Source organism: Lampetra fluviatilis, chromosome 57, assembly GCF_964198595.1.
Source record: "Lampetra fluviatilis chromosome 57, kcLamFluv1.1, whole genome shotgun sequence".
NCBI classification, from domain to species: domain Eukaryota; kingdom Metazoa; phylum Chordata; class Hyperoartia; order Petromyzontiformes; family Petromyzontidae; genus Lampetra; species Lampetra fluviatilis.
The window spans coordinates 8,087,676-8,105,283 of NC_136331.1; the positions used below are offsets into that span (position 1 = coordinate 8,087,676).

Genomic DNA, 17,608 nt, shown 5'->3' on the forward strand with positions numbered 1-17,608 from the left:
TTATTTTGGTACTGGCAAAAGAGGTCTAATGATGTATGGTGCCTTGTATAGGCACGCATTTAAAGAGAAGTATTATTTGATTATTCGCTTCCTGCTATCGCTACCACACTGGTGGGATGTGACAACTCTGCTTGGAAGCGAATCATCCAATAAATGAATACTTCCTTATTTACGTGACAAACCTTACTAATTGGCTGTGTCAGGTGGTGGCAGGTTTAACGACACGTATATTTACCCAAAAAAACTGTATTATGGATATTGGTCGCGAAAGCCTACGTGTTAAACTCATTAGTTTATTGATATAAATGCATATGCTTTCACAACCGATATTATGAATCGTAATTGGTTTAATTTGGGTGAGGTCGTGTACAAATGTATCGTACACATTCCCCTCCACCAAACATGGCCCATTAATAAAAGTGTCACGTGAATTAAACGTGCCAAATGCATGAAATGTGTCGGCACACTGCAGGTGTGTTGCAGAGTCATCTCACAACATTTGAGGAAGAAACGCTGGAGGAAATATCGTTCCCGCATGGGTGACATGTGACAACTCTGCAGGTCTTTAAAGGAAAACCGCCAATGCGATTTGTACAATTAATTGCCTGAAAAAAATCATGAAATAAAAACCCAATGCAGAACCTCCCCCCTGCAAATTATTTTCTACGACTCCGTGTGGCTCTTCCAGTAGAAATAATAAAAAAAATAGATTTGAAAAAAATGCCTTCAATACCAAATTAACTTGCAGCGCCAGCAAACTGCATGCACTCCGCAGCACAAACATTGGCAGGGAACCGTGGTGTATTCCATGCGCGAGGGTTGTGCCTGCAATCAGGAAGCTAATTTGCCATAACGAGAGGTCAGACAGAGACCGCCTAATGGTGAAATCCACAGACAATAGCAGTGCACTTAACCGATACACAAACAACATGAGTGCTTTTAATTGAGAGGGCTTGGAATCCGAAAACGGCTACATCATGGGGTGTGTACTACTAATTCAACAAAAATGCACAGCTGTTATAAAAATTTTTTATCTCTGTTCGACCAAATAGGAGAAAGAATATAAACGTGAAGCGGAATGTTTATTTTCTTCGTCCTCCACTGCTCACGACGTTGTAACCGCCGCAGTGAGAGACGTGGCAGGGAGTCGTCCCAAGACCGCCGAGACACCTTTACCAAGTAGTGCCGACACTGCGTCACCGACAGTGGTGCGCGGCGCGTGACAGCCGGGGGCCACGCAGAGCAGAGGCGGAGATGAGAGACGCTCCAAACAGGAAACAGGAAGAAGCACACTGACAAAAAGAGATGCGTGAACAGAGCGAGCGCAGATGGGAGTGAGATGGGACACGGCTCCCTGAGAGAGGGGAGGGGATCCGTGTCCCTCTCTTTCTAAGGGGGGGGGCAGGAAGGCCCTCACTTCTGTTACGGGGCCATCCAGACACGCGATCATCCTCGTAGTCCAGGAGCAACCCGGAGCGCACCGTTCCGGGCTGAGCTACCAAGGAGGCGTCGCGTGCTCGCCAACTTCAATCTCGATAGTTGGGGTGCAGCTCATAACGAGATCTGGCTTGCTAGAGACACCTCTACACGGGGGTCCTTTGCCATGTCGCGACCACCATCACCGCCGCCGCCACCACCACGCACCATCGCTACCACCACGCACCTCCAATAAGCACAGTTGGCTACATACGGTGCAAAAGAAGTTCAACGTACAGACATGCATACACCGGTGGGGTGAAAGGAGCGGAAGGGACGCAGCGCAGATGGTCACCGAGCGAGAGGAACAGGGCATACTAATGACTCGTAACCGAGGCATTTTCCATTCTGCAGAAATGTCAAAAGTGACATCCGGTGCATCCACTGTGCAAATAGAATCCAAGCACAGCATTGGGCCAACTTATTTTTTTCCCCGCTTGTCGCAGGCCGAGTCACATTATTAAATCATAATATTTTAATCAATAGAATTGTGCGCGTGAATTATGCGCCAAATACAAATGTGTAAAGCACGATTGCAGAGCATTACGCTTTGCGAACATCAATGTAGCACAGGAAGTCAGGTATGCAGGTGCGTGTTCCTTCATTAACTTTCTGGGTGCACATTCATAAAATCGACGAGGTTAATTTTTTTTCCCGTATTTATGGAACATTGTGACCTGCTACTTCCCATCCTCCTGGGCTGCTGTCGTGGAGAAATCCGTTCACGATTTCATACACCCAACGCGTCAACCATTTGCAGCGCCTCGCTTTACGGAGCCTCCAATCAGGTACTCTGTTGACTCCAGCACGTTCGGAATGCAGCTGCTAGGGTCCCGACCCAACTCCTCATTCGGAACGTATCGCCACCCTTTCCCTGCAACACTCCATTGGTTGCAAGATAAATTCCACATTGAATTCACGGTCCTGAACGGCCTCGAAGCCCCCCTACGTACAAAAGCTGCTGCGCCGCTGCGTGCGAACAGCAACCCTTGCGCTCAGGCGGACAGGGACCTCTCCTCTGCATCTCCGGGATGAAGCTCCGAGTCCAAAGGCGATCGGGACTTCCGTGCCACCTGGACTGTGGAACTCTCTGACAAAGGCTGTCTGGGGAGTCTGGTTCGTTTGGGATATTCCATGTTCCTGCTGAAATCATTCCTCTTTCAGAAAGCATTTCCTGTTTTAACTTAGCCACTTCTTACCCCCCACTCCACCACCCGCCCTACCCGCATTGTCACTGATGTAAAGCGCCTTGAGATCGTATCATGAAAGGCGCTATACAAGCCGCAATCATTATTATTATCATCGACGTCTACTCAAGAAAAACACTGGATAGAATATCTCTCCCGCCTGGCAGGATTTGCAACAACTCTGCAGGCCCTTTAAAAGAAGACCACCGAAACAATTAGTATCGCTGTGTTTTTCTCTAGCCACAGCGGGGGAAAAAAACAAGGTCTTTGGGAAACCCATGGGGCAGCCTTTGGGTATTCGGCAGTCAATTGCAAGCCTACAGCGCCAACCAATGGACCTCGACTGCCATGACGCGGCACGCCACGGTCGCAAAGCCTCCTGGGTGCGGCGCCTCCCTCTTAACGGGTGGTCGTCATCAGCGTTAATTTTGTGATGGTAATTCGCGACGACTATACTTCATTCGTCAATTTGGTGCAATTTTGTTTTATTTTTAGGCACAGCAGAAAAATCGGAAAGCCTGGCGATGACTACGACTGCCCACCAAAGGCTTCAACCTGACTCACGGTGACCAGATGACGTTAACCGCAGCAGCCTGAATGAAGAGGCAGATCAAGATCAGTTAGTAAGCTATTAGAGACCTCAGTGCAGAGGGATACCAAAAAAATGCTAATTGGCTGTATGTGTACATGAAAAGATATGCCGACTAAAAGACTAAAAGACCACACGTTTGTTGTCAACTAGACCGAATACAATTCTGAGTCGTTCAACGCTGGTCGTAATGTGACGGCCGATTAAAGGTGGTTTCCCAGCCACACGAGTTTTGGGAAAGCACTCGTGTCTGGTTTGCACAACTGAGCAAGTGGCGGAAACTCCTCAATCCTTATTGCAGAGGCAAGTTATTCCATAGGACCACCACTGTGGGCTTTCTGAAAAAAGTGGCAGTGTTTTAAGTTAGGCTTGTGGGTTCGAAAAGCTGAGTCAACCTACCAACCTGATCCAGGATTTTAACTCACAAGCCCTACAATGCAACCAGCGCACACCACTTGAGCCACCGAATTATGTGGCAGTGTGAACCCAATTAGTGGGAGGAATATATAATCAGACGTGTATCTTGTTTCGCCACATCGCTCAATGCTTTCTCAAGTCTGTACGACGTGGTGCATTTAGACACTATATAAATCCAAACTCTACTCTGTTGTCTTCGAGGGGCAAATACTACAAACTATGTATACTGCGTAGGTGTACTCGCATGTAATATGCGTAATAGTGTTCAATTATATAATAAGTGCCATCTCCATTTTACGGGTCATGTTTAGCAATTGACAATTACATGCTGTGACCATTAAGTAGATTACTGGGTATATCATTGGGCTTATTATTTGTGGAACAAATAGTAATTGGCACGTTTGTATTTTCAACCAATATCCAATGGGGCCAATTGGCCTGGTTCATTTAAGGCTTAGCAAAGAACAAAGTTTATAAAACATAAGACGTATTAAAAAACACACTAAAGTGTGTAAGAAGCACACGTCATTGCATAAATGCAAAAAAAATCCCCATCAATTCCTGATCCGTGTTGTTGTTGTGGTCAAAATACATTTTAAGCAAATTTCATCAACAGCGGAATGTATACAGCGACAAATAAATGTGGACAGTTATTTGTCGCTTAAGTAGTTCTCATCAACACAGAATAATACCACTGCTTGTTTGAAACTTCGCAGATTTTACACAAGACATCTGGATTTTATAGTGGCATATTCAAAGGGGGCACCTCTGAAAATGCCACCATGAGTGTTGGTCAATGAACCTAGTGGCAGCCTGCCTTCACGGGATGCAAAGCAAACCTAATTTAAGAGCGTGCAAATAAGGTGAGTTATTTCAGTTAAATGCACAGAAACCATGTGCTATAGGATGCACAGGCTATCTAAAAACGTATCAGTAAATATTACACATTTTTTTATTCGACAACAGTTTGTGACTAACATGCCTATCAATCAGGACACAATATTGTTCGTATGACGCCAAAGAAAATGAATAGCGCATGAAAGCGGATGAATAGCTGGTTCTCTCGACAATACAAGTTTGCTTTATGTTATTTGCGTGACTGGAAATGGAAATTTGCAATGTTTTCTATAGCAAAACTGAACTGACATGCAGAGGAAAATAATTTATCAGAAACAATGTGTGACGCGAGCTGAAATTCCGGTGTGACGCAACTCACTTTTGCGCAACTTACGTTACGATTTTTCTCACTTGCAGGAGGTGCCAATTTAAGCGGACCATAAAACAAAGACCTAAAACACTATGAGTGACACCGAAGTGGGAGAGCTAACGGTGAGTGGGGAATATTAATGAAGTGCTTTTATAACATGAAAGCAAGAAGAGCAAATAACATCAGAGCTTCCCCCGAGGGCCGAGAAGAATAGAATACCACCCATATCCTTAGAGCACCCGCAGCAACAAAAGCCACAAACGTCGATAACAGGATGCAAAATGCGGCATACTTCACTGTAAAATTTACCCTATAAGCCCCGCAGAGATGCACACTTTACGTATAATCCGCGCAAATGCTTATCGCGCTTCAACACAACAATTATAAATCGTGAAACTACGCCAGGTTTGACTTGAAACACAAGACGTGACCACAAACAATAATATGAACTAAATTCATAAAACAGCCCTACTCTGCTTTCGATCGGTGACTGGCTTTTTTCCCGTGCAGCTCCTTAGACTATGGATTTATCTCCCACCATAAATTCTATCCAACAAGTCTCTCGGCTTATTCAAATCCCAACCTTAGGATACATCTATTCTTAAAAGCCTTTTCACTTCCTGAACATTTTTAGTTCATCTTGCCTTAAAGCTTTCGTGATTGCAGGAATTCATATTCTTTGAGTCTTTCGGTAAAGCTTTACCGAAAGACCAAAAGAATATTTTTAAATTGTATTTGAAAAAGTGGTCTTATCACTCACCTTTGTGCTTTTATTAGGTTCTGACTGGGTTTTTTTTTCTTCAAATGTTATTTTCAGTTTTTAGCTCTCTACATCTTCTTCCGACATCTGGGTTAAAGGTGCTTTAGAAGTGTAAATTATGTTTAAAATATGATTTATTCATGGGCCCCTGTGAAATCAAAGGCTTGGCTTCTTCCAGTCATACGATCTGGAGAGCATTGTTAATCCTCTTCAATATCAACACGTTCTTTTAAATCAGCACAACCGAGAAACTAGATTACAGAACCTTTTCCTACACTCGCTTCAAGGAATTTGCAGTGCCTGTGTTTGTACACAAAAGCAAGTGCTCAAAGCGAGTATTTGCGAAGCTCAAAATCGCAATGTGTTTACCAACCCAGCTCAGCACAAATACCCACCATAGATATAAACACATTGATTAGTTAACAACCGACCGCTCACAATTTAAAGTATACTCATGGCTAAATGTTTCCAATGCAATTACTTCATACGAGGTGGGTAATGATTTTCACCTCTTCCCGATGGGGTGAATTGTTAAGAATTTGCGGTCACAATTCGAGTCGAGAACTGAATATTTGTATTTCATTAATTATTACTCTACACTTGTGCCCCACACTTGTATTGTCCATCTCGTTGGGTGTATTCGCCGAAGCATCACATTTTCAGATGTCCAGTAGGAATAATCCTTCTTTACGAAAACCATTGGAGCATTTATACCGAGCACAAGAATAGATTTTAATAAATAAATTCATGGCTCTAAACATCTACTACTATAATGAGCCAATAATGTCTGTGTGTCCCGCGCGTGACGTCACTCCACGTCGGCCAGCCCCCCTCATTAATAACCATGAGCAGGTGACGTCACTCCACATTATAAATCATGAACAGGTGACATCTTCCAAATGGACACCCACCTCTCCATTAATATTAATTAGCCAGTGACGTCACTCCACATGGGGGGGCAAGGCACCTCCTCCCCCCTCCTCAGCGTCAACTGACAACCCTCACTACAAAGGCAGAACCCTCACGTCACGCGATCTCCGTAACGCTGTTGAGACATAGAAGTAAAAAGGATGTCATGATGAACAAGAGATTATAACCTTTAAGTGAAATAAGTCTGTGTCACTGCGGCCTTACAAATTGCACACGAACTGATGCAATGAATATCACGTCGCGGTCTGCTTTTCGCTTGCAAGTTTCCAATTTATTGAAATACACCCATCCTTGGATGGGGAAAGGCTAGTTCCTAATATTTTCCTTTTGTAACCATGGGTTTCACACGCTGTCTTGCATTTAGAGATGTCCCCCCCCAGGCAAGTCTTAACAAGGCACAGACCATCTTAATCAGGTATTACCAAGTTATAAGGGTTACTCAATTGGCAACAAAACAGGTGTTAAGATGTTAAAACACCAAACTGAAACCTTTTACAAGGAATCATGTCTGCATTAACCACAATGCTTGTGGTCAGAATGCAAACAAAAAACATACTCTGATAATATATGCATTGTCTTTGAAACTGATTGGTCCACACCAGAGACAGCTTTCTTTTGAGCCTCGTCTCAAACGGTGTTAGACCAGAGGATGCCAAAAGGCGGTTTCAGTTTGGTGTTTTAACATCTTAACACCTGTTTTGTTGCTAGATAAAAATGGGAAAAACCTATTACCATATTTTGGTACTGGCAAGAGGTCCCATGATGGTTACTCAATTGTTTACTTTTAGTATGTGTTCACATCAATGTTTTTTTTCTGCTATTCACTGCACTGTAAAAAGAGTAAATAAATGTGCTTTTAGTTGTATTTCTTTACAATAGGAACACTTCCGTTACATCGCTTTTGTTTATACGTGTCATGTGCCAATGTCCAGTGAGTGGCAAGAAGCCAGCATTTACTCCTGGGGAAATTTATACTCGTCACGAACCCAGGTCAACACAACTCACTTGTACTCGTATTTGGGTTTTTTCGTCACAATAAGGACACAACAAAATCGTACGCACCACAAAAAGCCAGGTGTGTGGGTGTTAGGGAGCCATCGCATTTGTACGTGTTATAAACCCTGTTTATAAGCAAGCCTGAAATGAACCAGGGCAATCACCTACCAATGCAGATGGTGGGAAAACACAAACCATCAATTACCAATTATGCCACCAATAATTTGTGTTACATGTTTACAGGTTTTTTTGGAAACTCTTAATGGTACTATAGTTAAAGGCCTTGACTCACAACCTTAATGTGGCGAGTTCAAACTCCCAACTAACATTTGTCCTGGGAATAACATAAACATCAGTAGCACTTGGTGGGAAGTCATCATGCACGAACTTCCTGCTCTCCAAATTGTGTTATTTTGCTCGTAATGTTCTTCATGTCTTAACTTGATTGGCCTAACGTAAACATTCACATATAACCTTCATACATTGCGAATAATCCGAGCATCATAATGCAACGTGGTACTGTTACCGTGCACATCCAACATTTCTCCTGCACGGTATCCACGCCGCAGCCTGTGCCCCTCCTAATGAGGCTTTTGCACCCCCACAGATTCAGAACCACTGGTGTACATTGCGTTCGAAATAGTTGCACGGCCTGCACACACTCGACAGCTACGCCGCCACGTTCCGACGCCGGGTTTTTTGTCCAGACAGGATCGGCAAACGACACCATAGTAGAGAATATGGGGAGAATATGGGGAAAACAAGGTGAAAGTGCAAGGTGGAGGGGGGGATGGTGATGGCACACGTACCACTAGCGATGTCATACAGCTGGTTGGCCTCCAAGTCGGTGAAGGTCTTGCTGCAGTCGGGGCATCGGAAGGAGGCCCGGTTTGTGGAGTCTCGCTCGTCGGTCTCGAGCTTACGCCGCATGTGGTCGAGCTTGTACTTGACGACGTTGACGAGCAGGCGGTAGTTAATGAAGTAGTAGTTGTGGCGCGTCGACTTGCCATCGGGCGCCGTCTCCATGCACATGCGGCACTTGATGAACTTGTCGGCCTTGAGCGTGTTGAGCACGGAGCGCAACTGCTTGCGGTCAAACTTGAGCAGCTCCTGGATGTCCTCCTCGCGCACGCACGGGTTGCGGATGAGCACGTCGAGCGCCAGCGCATACTCCGAGCCGTAGAAGCCGCGCACGATGAACTTGGCGAGGCGCTTCAGCGAGGCCGGCACCTCCGTCAGGACCTCCGGCTCTGTCATGGCTGGAGATGCGGGCAAAGGCAAAGAATCCCCCGTATAGCCTTAACAGACTGTTAGGGCAAGTGCACGCAAGCGCGCACACACACACACAAAGGTATTTGCATACAAAGGCAAGCACAAGATTTCAGAGCAGCCTAAATTAAATCCTGTTTGTAATTGCGGGCCACAGCCAACTTCAGTGGCGAGTGATATTCAAATCAGTCGTCTTGTTTGCAGTGCTGGGCAACCCCTTAAGCAGAGCCGCACCAATGAGTGTGGCAACAATACGGTCAAACAACCCCTGTGACTGACAAGAGCGGGGAAGCCTACGTCCAGAAATGCATTGACGAAAGGCTGTACATTAAACAGAATACTCTTTGGTTCTTTCGGTAAAGTCACATAGGTATAAAGAATAAAAAATAATATGTCACGATGATTCGATCGCAACACAAGTGGTCGTCCTCAGGCGGAAAAAATAATCCAGCAGTGGAACTGCTGAACAAGGAAGAAACACAGCGAGACAGCTGTTAAGACGTCATATATGTGGCAAAGGGCAAGCAGGCCGGGTCCGAGCTGAAAAGAAATTCCATTCCCGCACGCAAGCACGTCAGTTGTGTTAATGTTATCATTCCCAGGACAAATGTTAGTCGTATCGCTATCGCCATCGTAAGATCTAATTATCGTAAGTCGGGCCATCGTAACTCGGGGACTACCTGTATATGTTTGTGTTTCTCCCTTGTGATGGAAATGAAGAACGTTGGCATTTTTAAGGGCACGGGGTGACCAATAAGGTCTGAATTGGTCTGTAACACTGGTCTAGAGCCAAAATGCTTCCGAAATAAATGTAGTCCAACTTTACTAATTCTGGGTCACTGAGAATGAAAATAATGTTCAAAATTGTTGATTGGCTCCAGTTTGCAAGATATGCTACTGGGTCAGTATATACGACCCTTGACTTATTATTATAAGGCAGGCACTGATAAGGGGTTGCTGACAGGTCTGCATTTACTTCCGTTATTTGGAGGTGGCCTTGGCTGACCCTGTGAGAGTTCACCATGTGCTGTGGTACAATGTCCAACGCTGTGCCGGAAGTCAGCATATGCTCGTTCAGCCAATATTCTGCTGACCTGCGTGGCGTGACGGTGGCGATGTTAACTACCTCGCACGGTATACAGGAGGTCGTGGGTTCAATACCGACACTGACGCCTGCTGTATATTTGGGGTTTGCGTGTCTCTCTCTCATCATCATCACGGTGGCTAGATGTTAACTCCCTCGCCTGGTATGCAGAAGATCGTGGGTTCAATACCGACACTGACGCCTGCTGTATATTTGGAGTTTGCATGTCTCTCCCACTCCCCCGTGATAGCGTGGATTTTTCTCCGGGTCCTCCGGTTTTTCCCCTCCACATTTAGATTCAACATGACGCGTTTAGACTCTTTGGTCACGATTACATTTGCACGTGATGATGATAAGCCACTTCCTTGAGCTATCACTTGTGATAACCAGGTCGCTTCTGACAACAACAACAACAACAAAATATCTTTATTTCAGTGGGCTTTTACCTGGTATAATATAAAATAGTTTAATCGTTTGGTCGACTTGATGAGGTCTGGGTGCATCCGCCGTTGCAAATGCAAATCTCCACCACGCCTGGCAAACGCATCTCTCCCCCTCCACAGCACGTCGCGGGGAGAAGCGGCGAGAAACATTCCGCAGACACGTGTCGTGGCGCTGCGTGGAGTGTACAACATCGGCGGTTTCAACAACAACAAAAGAAACCGCGTGAAATGAAACCTCTCAAACGCGACAACTTAAACCACGCACGGGCCAAGCGATACCCATTGAGGCCTAGACAAAGCACCACAACCAGTCGAGCCAAAACCGACGGGTGCATTAAGCGCACACTCCCACCCCTCCCCTCACTCTCCCGCATTCGATTGAACGGTCGACCTCGCCGAGGCGTTAAGCACAACCACACGCACAAAATGAGACTTACCGCGATGATAGAGGGCGCTTTGAAGACAACTCCCTCGGCTAGGTGATAGCGACGACACCCGTTTGGCTTGGACCGTAACCAGCGCCTGCGGTTCCTGGGGGAGGGGGCGGGGCCTTCGTGCGGACGGGGGGAGGGGAGGTGGTGGGGGGAGGGGAGGTGGTGGGGGGACCGCGGCGATTTGACGCTGTTTCTGCAGAACAAGACGCACGTGCTCTTTTGGTTATTTCGGTAGTCACGTGGGTATAAAATGAAATAAAGCACGACGTTTCGGGCGCAACACAAGCATCCGTCATCAGATGGGGGTGTTGCGCCCGAAACGTCGTGATTTATTTTATTTTTCTATACCGACGGGACTTTACCGAAAGAACCACAAAGAGTATGGATTCCTGCAGTCACGAAAGCTTCAAATCAAGATTAAAAACGCTCGTGCCGATTCCAGCTGACTTGTGAGCCCGCGATTTATAGCTGAATTATCCCCGCTACGATAGAGATATAGATATGATGTTATCGCACACACACAGATGAAATATGGGTTTATTTACCCAAAGAAACCAATGTGTATCCGTGTGTGTCTTACCTGTATCCCACCTGTATGTGTTTGAGTGATATGTTAAACTTTAGATTTGAAGCTTTCGTGACTGCAAGGATTCATATTCTTAGGTTTTTTCGGTGCTGTGACGGTCCCACCTGAAGACGGAAGCTTGTGTTGCCTCTGAAACGTCGTGATTTTTATTTTACTTTTATTCATTTAAATTTTTTACCTACGTGACTTTACCGAAAAAACCTAAGAATATGATATGTTAAACCTTTCTTGTACATTGCAGTACTGTCGTGTGTGTGTATTTTGTTGCGTGACTGTTGTTTGTAACGTTCCAAACCCCGTTCTTCGACTGGACCATCTGTGAAAAAGAGCTTCATAGCTCATCGGATTCCTCCTGCAGTATCAATGAAGATTACGGATCTGCATCTCTCTTCTTTCAGCTCACTGGCAACCTCTCGTTCCCTAAATGTAATGATTCACTGCATAAACTGATATATATTTGTTATGTGTGTATATATATGGCATGCGTTGTGTTGGCTTATATAGACGTGTGTCAAACGACAACCTCGGATGTTCGGTGAAGTAATGTAAACAATTTAAAATATAATGGCATAACATCGCAAAGAGTTAAGTATACTGTGTGTATGTGGCACGTAGCTATTTGTTAATGTTTGGTAACTATGGTCTGGACACGGCTGCCATACTTTGTAGTCATGCACTCAAGAGACACTAGGAGCAGGAGGCAATCTATTAATACTGGTAGGAACCTGGTTACACCAGCCCACAGGGGATTATTGTGTCCGTCGTGCAGGGAGGGGCTGGGTGGGGAGGGGAGGGTGGTGAGGGGCTGGGTGGGGAGGGTGGGGAGGGGCTGGGTAGGGAGGGTGGGGGGTGGGGCTGGGTGGGGAGGGGCTGGTCACCCCGTGGTGCCCTTATAAAACTCAACGTTTAACCTACTCGCGCTGGCTTGTGCCCGCCCTCACAGTCGGCCATATTTGCGGAATACACCACGCCGCCGTTGACCCTGGCAACTCAACGTTCCTACCAGCTCCCTACGCAGGAATGTATTTACTCGCCGTTTGCCCGTCCAATGCCGGGTGTATTGCAGTAAATCTGAAACTTGCAAGCGAAAAACAGACCGCGACGTGGTTTTCATTGCATTGATGCGTGTGCAATTTGTAAGGGCGTGGTGACACAGACCTATTTCATTTTGCCAGTACCAAAATATGAAAATGGGTTTTCCACCTTTTTTCTGGCAACAACGCAGGAATCATGTCTGCATTACCCACAATACTTGTGGTCAGAATGCAAACAAAAAAAACACGCATTGTCTTTGAAACTGATTGGTCCACACCAGAGACAGCTTTCTTTTGAGCCTCGACTCAAATGGTGTTAGACCAGAGGAAGCCAAGTCTCAAAGCTGTCTCTGGTGTGGACCAATCAGTTTCAAAGACAATGCATATATTATCAAAGTTTTTTTTTATTATAGTAGGTATAGCCTTCACAGGTTACAAGAGGTAACCACAACTCTCAGTCAGGACAGCTGGCAGACTGCCTGACTGACGACGCCGAGATGGTGAAGACGCAGACGGTGACGAAGATTCCAGCAGAACGACGATGGGATCCCACTCCAGGCAACAGCCCCGAAACTTCGCTCGGAGTCGCCTTTTATCCTCCCAGCGTGGCCTGGCTCTGCCCTGGCCACGCCCTCTTTCTAGAACCTACTCACGTGCCCCCTCTATCACCTTTCCCCTACATCCCTCTCTCTGACGTATCACGTGACCTGCTGACAGTCAGGGCTGCTGCAACTGCAGATCCCCTTCTCTGCCAGCAACCAGCGCTATGCTACATAGTGACCCATTCCATGTCACTACACATGTTCCACTCATTGGCTTCCACATTCAGATAACCCCCTCCCCCTTCCCTCCCCCCTTAAACTTGTATTTAAGAGCTTGACTCTTGGAATTTTACCTCACTTGAGACAGTAAATCTAGCTGTGACGGTCCCACGTGATGACGGAGACTTGTGTTGCCTCCGAAACGTCGTGATTTATTATTTTATTTCTATTATTTCTATTTTTTATTTTTTACCTACATGACTTTACCGAAAAAACCTAAGAGTATACATTTTTTACGGTTTACTTTGTGACAGCCTACTTGCATCGTGATAAGTCTACAATCTCCCAGCTGAGAATTCCCATTACAAAGGTGCTGATAATGCTATGATGATGGTGATGTGAACTTATCTCTGGGCAATGATTTAAGCCTGGGGTTTTTTTGTTTCCCCCTTTAGCTTGTATGGTTTGAAGTTGAACGTGGCTACCAAAACGGACTGACTAAAAATATTTGGCAACTCGGAGGAAAAAAATCCACAATGTTACGCTTTTTGAACACCAGAAGGCAACAAACAACAAACAAATCCCAACATCGCATTATTGAGCACGTCTGGAATTGTTGCAATACTTGACAGAAACAAAAAACACAATTCTTGTGAAATGACCGCATGACAATCCAATTTTTATATGGTATCCTTATAGCATGTGGAACATAATGAACTCGTCATATCACAGATTGCTTTTATGTTCAGACATAGCAAGCTTAAATATGGCAGATGTATACTGCAGTCGGGATTTTAATCATTAAAACTACAGCTTATATAGTGCATTTCATAACACCTCAAGGAACTTGATATCACTATATGTACTGTATGTGTGTTGCCCTACATAGCCAGCCGTGCTAATGGGAGGTGCGGGGGAAGGACAACAAACTAAAAACAAAACACAGTTCTAAAGAAATGCGATTTTTTTTTTTACGCGGCGATTTAAAAGTGCGATCCGGTGGCTTCCTAACATCTGACGGAAGAGCGTTCCAGACGGCCGCAGGAGCGTATCTGAAAGCGGTGACCGCCTTTATTCGATGGTCAGCCAAAAGATCGCTGCGTGGGTGGGTTAAGAAGTGTCTAAGTACAAAATTATCAAATACCTCCTGAATGAGAAATGGTTTTTTTTTAAGTGGGACTTGAAGATCCCAACTGAACCTGTCTCCCTGACGGAGAGTTCCACTTCCAGATGCCAAATCATCGAAGGCCCAGAAATCGCCCATGGCCTTGAGCTTGGTTCTGGGGTTGCAGTAGAGATCCAAGTAAAACACCTAAGAGTATAGATATCCAAGTCCACCGAACTCGCCGTTCTTGTTTGACGTCGCATGATCTCGAGTGATGATGGTGGCAGTCGTGGCTTTTCCTACGGCCGATGATGAGGACCATAACTCGGCAAATCTGAAAAAAAAAATGTTTAAACCGTTTCGAATGTAGTCCTCCAGAAATTACCACCCCGATGTTGATTGCTTTGTATTCATCGTGCAGATTTGGCCGAAACCTCTACTTCTTGCTGCGAGTCTTGTGCTAAACGTACAAACACATACGTCCCTCATCACCACCACCCTTTGCACCGAGTAATTCGACTCCTGCCCAGCAGTGTTGACGGTCGGCAACAGAAGAGAAAGGCAGGTTTGCATCAGAGAGGGAGCTGCAGGTTAAACTCTCTCCATTCACCAATGGGCGGAACGTACACTTAACTGTAATTGCGACAGAATTATACTTTTATAATGTCCTTAAACATCTTGTAATTTGGATAGGGCGCCAGGCTCAAAATGTCGAGCGGCCAGCGACAAACAGCTCTCTCAATGCTATATAGACAGTCGTAAGGTTATATCGGGAGCTCGGGGAAAAGAGATGATGATGATCATGATGAAGAAGCAAATTCCCAAGGTGGAACAATTGTCTGGGCTCATCCTCGCATCCACCTATGGACTCACAGGGGTGGGCAACTTGCGGTCCAGGAGCCGCACGCGGCTATTTAAGTGGCTCCTTCGTGTACGTCTCGACTCCACCACGTGGCATTGCGCCTTTCGCAATATTCAGGGGTGGTTTCATTAGTTTGTTTTATATATATCTTCTAGATGTGAAGCTTTCGTGACTGCAAGGATTCATACTCTTAGGTTATTTCGGTAAAGTCACGTAGGTAAAAATAAGTAATAAAAATAAAAAAATAATAGAAATAATAATAGAAATACAATTATAAATCACGACGTTTCGTAGGCAACACAAGTCTCCGTCATCAGGTGGGACCGTCACAGCTAGATTTGCTGTATCTATATATATCTACCCCGATTTCAAAACAAAATGTCTCTTTCCTCGTGATTTTTAGTTTGCCGAGCCGCGTACCTGTGCCACGATACTTGTTCATCACCCACGGTTCGGTGTCGCTACGTACGATGCGAAGGAAGTTCGACATGTATACCCTATACGTAACACATACGAGCCTTCTTTCGAGCAACATCACTCATGCGATCTGCGTGCATCTCACAACGCTGCACCATCAGCAAGAGGCACGGAGGCACGTGCATAAGTAAGATGCTTTAAGCCAATCACACGTGTGGTCGGAAACCAAAGCACCCGGAGGAGAAGGAAAAGCCCCACGCGAGCGTGGGAGTGATGGAAACGCTGATACGCGTGTGTAAGTTGAACTTATTTCACACAGAACGTCAGGAAACGCAGTGACAACCATAATTAAATCTGTACTTTTTGGTTCTTTCGGTAAAGTCACGTAGGTAGAAATAAAATACAATTAGGTGACTTTACCGAAAGAACCAAAGAGTATGGATTCCTGCAGTCACGAAAGCTTCAAATTAAGATTAATTAAATCTGGGCAAATCTATGGATTTCCTCACACACCACCCCTCAAACCAGCCACCCACACACCCACTGCGGATGTGGTGCATCACTCCAAGAGAATGCCATCCTCCATCCCTTTGAGCGAACAACGACCATAGGAAAAGCATTGCCAGCGGTGACAGTTGCAGGATATTACAAGATGGGAATGAATGTACAAACACAGAGCTATGTTTTTCTATACAGTACACATGGATCTCCATATATATAAAAGGCAAAGTTGTGATTATGTGTGTCTGTTCAAAATGTTTAGCGTACTTCCCGACATGCAACAAAAATATTTTCCAGACTGTACACCATGCACAAATTATAGAAAAAAAAACACTTTTGGGGGAGGGGTGGGGGGGAGCTCAATAATGCATAGATTTTTTGCACGGCAAGTGAGCTGTAACTGGTGTGGTGTGTGAACATCGCCATTGGGGAGACAAAGGCGGCCGGGCGTGGTGAATCCAAGTCCCGGGCGAAGCCGGGTAGTTAAGCTAGTACACAATAAATAGGGACACGTAGAAGGGAAGTAATGAAATAATAAAAATAAAACATAATAAAACAATTCTCACGACGTTTCGGCCACAACGCAAGCAGCCGTCCTCAGGCGAAGAATGAGACATTATCAAGCTAGGAGCTTATATAGGTGTAGCGAGGAGGAGCGCCTTAACAAAAGAATGTGCATATGAAGAGGAATTTAGCATACCACAGGGCAATGCGTAGGAGGTGGGCGGAGGGGTTTTAAAGTCCCATTATGCCAGTGACACATTTCCAGTGAACTCAAACACGTACGCCAAGCTCTTAAGGCTAATGGTTACTCCGACTACACAATCCGCAAAGCCATCACTCCAACCATCAAGAAGGATCCTGTTGAGGAGCCTTTCAAGACCATCACCTTACCCTACATTGCTGGGGTCACAAAAAAGATCTCCAAAATCCTGATTAAACACAAGATCCAGGTCCGATTCAACACAGTACATAAAATCCGTGATCTGGTACCGTCTGTAAAAGATGTGATTCCAGACATACAGTACCCTGGCGTCTACAAACTAAGTTGCCTCTGTGGTAGCAGTTACATTGGGGAAACCAAACGACACGTCTCAGACCGCATTCGTGAACATAAAGCTGATCTAAAACACGGTAGGACAAACACCTCAGCCGTGGCAGACCACTGTTACAACTCAGTGGGCTCACATGACATTGACTTCTCCAAGACGGAGGTTCTCTGCAAGCCATCTGGCTATCATGAGAGATTCGTTCATGAGGCGATCCACATATACAAACACAGAGACAATTTTAACCGAGAAGATGGATTCAGGCTTAGCAATCATTGGAAGGACGTAATAAACCATTTCGATACACATTAGGGTGAGTTGAATAATACGTAGTGTTATATTAAAATGTATAAAGTATAGGGTGGTTTACAGCAATACAGTATATAATTTAATGTTGGGTTTATCTATGGCAGTATATAGTACTGTATATGCTAAGAGAATAAAGTTTAAATGGAAGTATATTATATACTTCTTACGACGTAGAATTGTAATTTATTATTT

General features: G+C 45.1%; 1 protein-coding gene across 1 annotated transcript in view; it reads right to left on the reverse strand.

Moving 5' to 3' along the window:
* Window positions 1–10,885, reverse strand: part of GTF2E1 (general transcription factor IIE subunit 1) — a 41,280-nt gene extending 30,395 nt beyond the window's left edge. Inside the window, exons 1-2 of the mRNA XM_078880415.1 lie at window positions 10,796–10,885; window positions 8,372–8,821 (exon numbers count right to left, since the gene is read on the reverse strand). Coding sequence (XP_078736541.1) covers window positions 8,372–8,819 — 448 coding nt within the window. The 5' untranslated portion in view covers window positions 8,820–8,821; window positions 10,796–10,885. The remainder of the gene's footprint in view (window positions 1–8,371; window positions 8,822–10,795) is intronic.
* Between the last annotated feature and the right edge of the window lie 6,723 nt (window positions 10,886–17,608).